Source organism: Arachis hypogaea, chromosome 16, assembly GCF_003086295.3.
Source record: "Arachis hypogaea cultivar Tifrunner chromosome 16, arahy.Tifrunner.gnm2.J5K5, whole genome shotgun sequence".
NCBI lineage: Eukaryota > Viridiplantae > Streptophyta > Magnoliopsida > Fabales > Fabaceae > Arachis > Arachis hypogaea.
The window spans coordinates 100,986,676-100,990,224 of NC_092051.1; the positions used below are offsets into that span (position 1 = coordinate 100,986,676).

The 3,549-nt window shown below is 50.7% G+C and overlaps 1 protein-coding gene across 1 annotated transcript; it reads left to right on the forward strand.

The window, feature by feature from the left end:
* Nucleotides 1-792: 792 nt before the first annotated feature.
* On the forward strand, nt 793-1,997 carry LOC112757286 (uncharacterized). The gene is made up of 2 exons (XM_025805882.1): nt 793-832; nt 976-1,997. The coding sequence occupies exons 1-2, from the start codon at nt 793-795 to the stop codon at nt 1,995-1,997; spliced, it is 1,062 nt and encodes a 353-aa protein (XP_025661667.1).
* Nucleotides 1,998-3,549: the final 1,552 nt, after the last annotated feature.

Genomic DNA, 3,549 nt, shown 5'->3' on the forward strand with positions numbered 1-3,549 from the left:
AATTGGCCACCAAGGAAAGACACAACAACGAACACAGAAGCCACACAACTTCCAGGTCAAAATCTCGCCACGGCAGATCACCGACTCGGCGACACGATAGAAGAGACGGTCGCAGCACCTCGCGCACCCACGGGAGAGAAAAATCACCAGAACGGCGATACAGCAAAAGACACAAACGCAGCACTTCCCGAGACCCGAGTCGTCAGCACGACTCAGACAAAGATCTGCGCCACCGAGATACTAAACGCGCAAGAAACGACCACACAATAATGGGAGCTACTCCTTTCACAGAAAGGATCTTAAGAGCAAAACTCCCTAAAGGTTTCGACAAACCCACCGACATGAAGTACGATGGAACCAAGGATCCCCAAGAACATCTAACGGCCTTCGAGGCCAGGATGAACCTAGAAGGAGCGGCCGACGCGGTCCGATATAGGGCCTTCCCAGTAACCTTAGCGGGGCCAGCAATCAAGTGGTTCAACGCCCTCCCAAATGGATCCATAACCAGCTTCCACGACATCTCGCGAAAATTCATGGCTCAATTCACAACTAGAATCACCAAAGCCAAACACCCCATCATCCTACTATGGGTCACCCAGAAACAAGACGAATCCACAAGGAAGTACCTTGACCGCTTCAACGACGAATACCTAACGGTCGACAGACTCACGGATTCCGTCGCATGCCTCTGCCTAACCAACGGGCTCATGAATGAAGATTTTTGCAAACACCTCACCACCAAACCAGTATGGACCATGCACGAGATCTAGAACGTCGCCAGAGATTACATCAATGATGAGGAAGTCAGCCAGGTCGTTGCCGCCAATAAACGGCAACACGGCAACACCCAGCACGGCAACTCGGCACCCCAACATAACCCACCACCCAGAGAAAATCAGAGGGACCACCCCAAGCCAACAAACGCCAACCGACCACCCAGAATCGGCAACTTTTCTAATTACACACCCCTGACAGCCCCAATTACCGAGATATACCACCAAATAGCAGACAGGGGTATCATTCCAAAAGCTCGGCAACTGAAAGAAAGAACGGGCGGCAGCAAAACCTTTTACTGCGACTACCACCGAGGATACGGGTATAGGACACAAGACTATTTTGACCTCAAGGATGCCCTCGAACAAGGCATAAGGGACGGAAAACTCCCAGAGTTCGCCAAAATCATCAGGGAACCAAAGTGCGTGGAAAAAGATAGGTCGCCAGAGAGAGAAGGACGCAACCCGAGGACGCAAAAACAAACCCCCAGAGAAAGCTCAGAAGACGACCGGACCATAACAGAAAACGTTATCACAGGCAAGGACGTATCAGGTAAATCAAAAACAACACTAAAAAAGGACCTCAAAATCCTGGCCGTCAGGGACCAAGCTCCAACCACCATCACCGGTAAAACGATAACTTTCCTACCCGAGGACTGCCAGCACGGGACCTCGGCTGAAGACGCCCCTTTCGTCATCTCAGCAAGAATCGGAACAGGACTCGTCCGGAGAATACTAGTGGACACCGGCGCAAACTCCAACATCCTTTTCCGAGGAGCCTTCGACAAGCTCGGGCTCCGCAACGAAAATCTACAAACACACCGCAACGGCGTCACGGGACTCGGGGACAACTTTCTCAAACCAGAAGGTTCCATCACCCTCCTCCTCACCATAGGAACAGGCAACCAAAGGATGACAATTCTATCTGAATTCGTGGTCCTAAAAGACTCCACCGCTTACAACGTCATCCTCGGGAGAAAAACAATCAATGACTTCTCGGCCATCATCTTTACCAAATACCTCCTTATGAAGTTTATAACGGAGGACGGCTCCATCGGAACCATTATGGAGACCGGAAAGTCGCGGCAGAATGCGACAACACCAGCCTGGCTCTACGAAAAAAATCCCGCGATGCGGCTGGGATATTCCGAGCCGACCTGGACGCCCGACAAGACGGCCAACCTAGGCCTGAACCGGAAGGCGACATGGAAAAACTACAAGTAGGGCAAACCAAGGACGAATACACCTTCATCAACAAAAACCTCCCATATGACCTTAAAGAAGACCTTTTCCAATTTTTAAAACAAAACGGAGACTTGTTCGCTTTTACGCCAGCCGACATGCTGGGGATAGACCCCGACTTAATGTCCCACCGGCTAGCCGTAGACCCCAAAGCCAAACCCGTGGCACAAAGGAGACGGAAAATGTCATCAGACCGAGCGGCCGAAGTCAAAAGACAAGTACAAGCCCTACTCGAAGCAAACTTCATTCGAGAATTACCCTACACGACGTGGTTAGCAAACATCGTACTGGTAAAAAAGTCCAACAGAAAGTGGCGAATGTGCGTCGACTACACGGACCTCAACAAAGCCTGTCCAAAAGACGCCTTTCTCCTGCCAAACATCGACGGATTGGTAGACGCCGCATCCGGACACCGATACCACAGCTTTATGGACGCATACTCCGACTATAATCAAATACCCATGCACCGACCCGATGATGAAAAAATGGCATTCATCACCCCCGACGGAACGTACTGCTACACAGTCATGCCCTTCGGCTTGAAGAACGTCGGAGCCACCTACCAACAGCTCGTTAACAAAATTTTCCAAGACCTGTCCGGAACCAAACTAGAAGTCTACATAGACGACATGCTCGCCAAGACCGACTCCGGCGATCAACTCATCAGCGACCTCAAGGTCATAATGGACACACTACGAAAGCACCAAATGCGTCTCAACCCGACAAAATGCGCTTTCGGAATGGAGGCAGGGAAGTTTCTCGGCTTCATGATCACACAACGCGGAGTTGAAGCCAACCCAGAAAAATGTCGCGCCGTCCTTGAGATGACAAGCCCAAAAAACATAAACAACATCCAAAAGCTCACCGGCCGACTAACAGCACTATCTCACTTTCTCGGAGCATCGGCTCAAAAAGCAATCCCCTTCTTCAAGCTAATGAAAAAAGGAGCCCCCTTCAAATGGGAAGCGGAATGTGAAGAAGCCTTCCAACATTTCAAGAAAGTCCAAGCGGAACCACCAGTCCTTGCCAAACCCCAAACTGGGGAGACTCTCTTCTTGTACTTCTCCATAACGGAAGAAGCACTCGCGGCGGCACTCATCCGCGAAAACGAAAAAAAAGAGCAAAAACCCATATACTTCATAAGCAAAGTCCTACAAGACACGGAAACCCGCTACTCGCGCCTAGAAAAGCTAGCCTTCGCCCTCCTCACAGTCTCCCGACGTCTACGGTAATATTTTCAGGCCCACCCCGTGGTAGTTCGAACCGACCAAGCGGTTAAACAGGTACTACAAAAACCCGACCTAGCGGGCAGAATGCTAGCATGGTCCATCGAACTATCCAAGTTCGATATCAAGTTCGAACCCCGATACGCGATCAAAGCGCAAGCCATGGCCGACTTTATCGCCGAGATGACGCCGGGAAACTCCACCCCCGAATCATGGAAACTACACGTTGACGGCTCCTTGAACGTCACTTCCAGAGGCGCCGGAGTCATTCTCGAAAGTCAAAACAGAGTCGTGATCGAACAATCAGT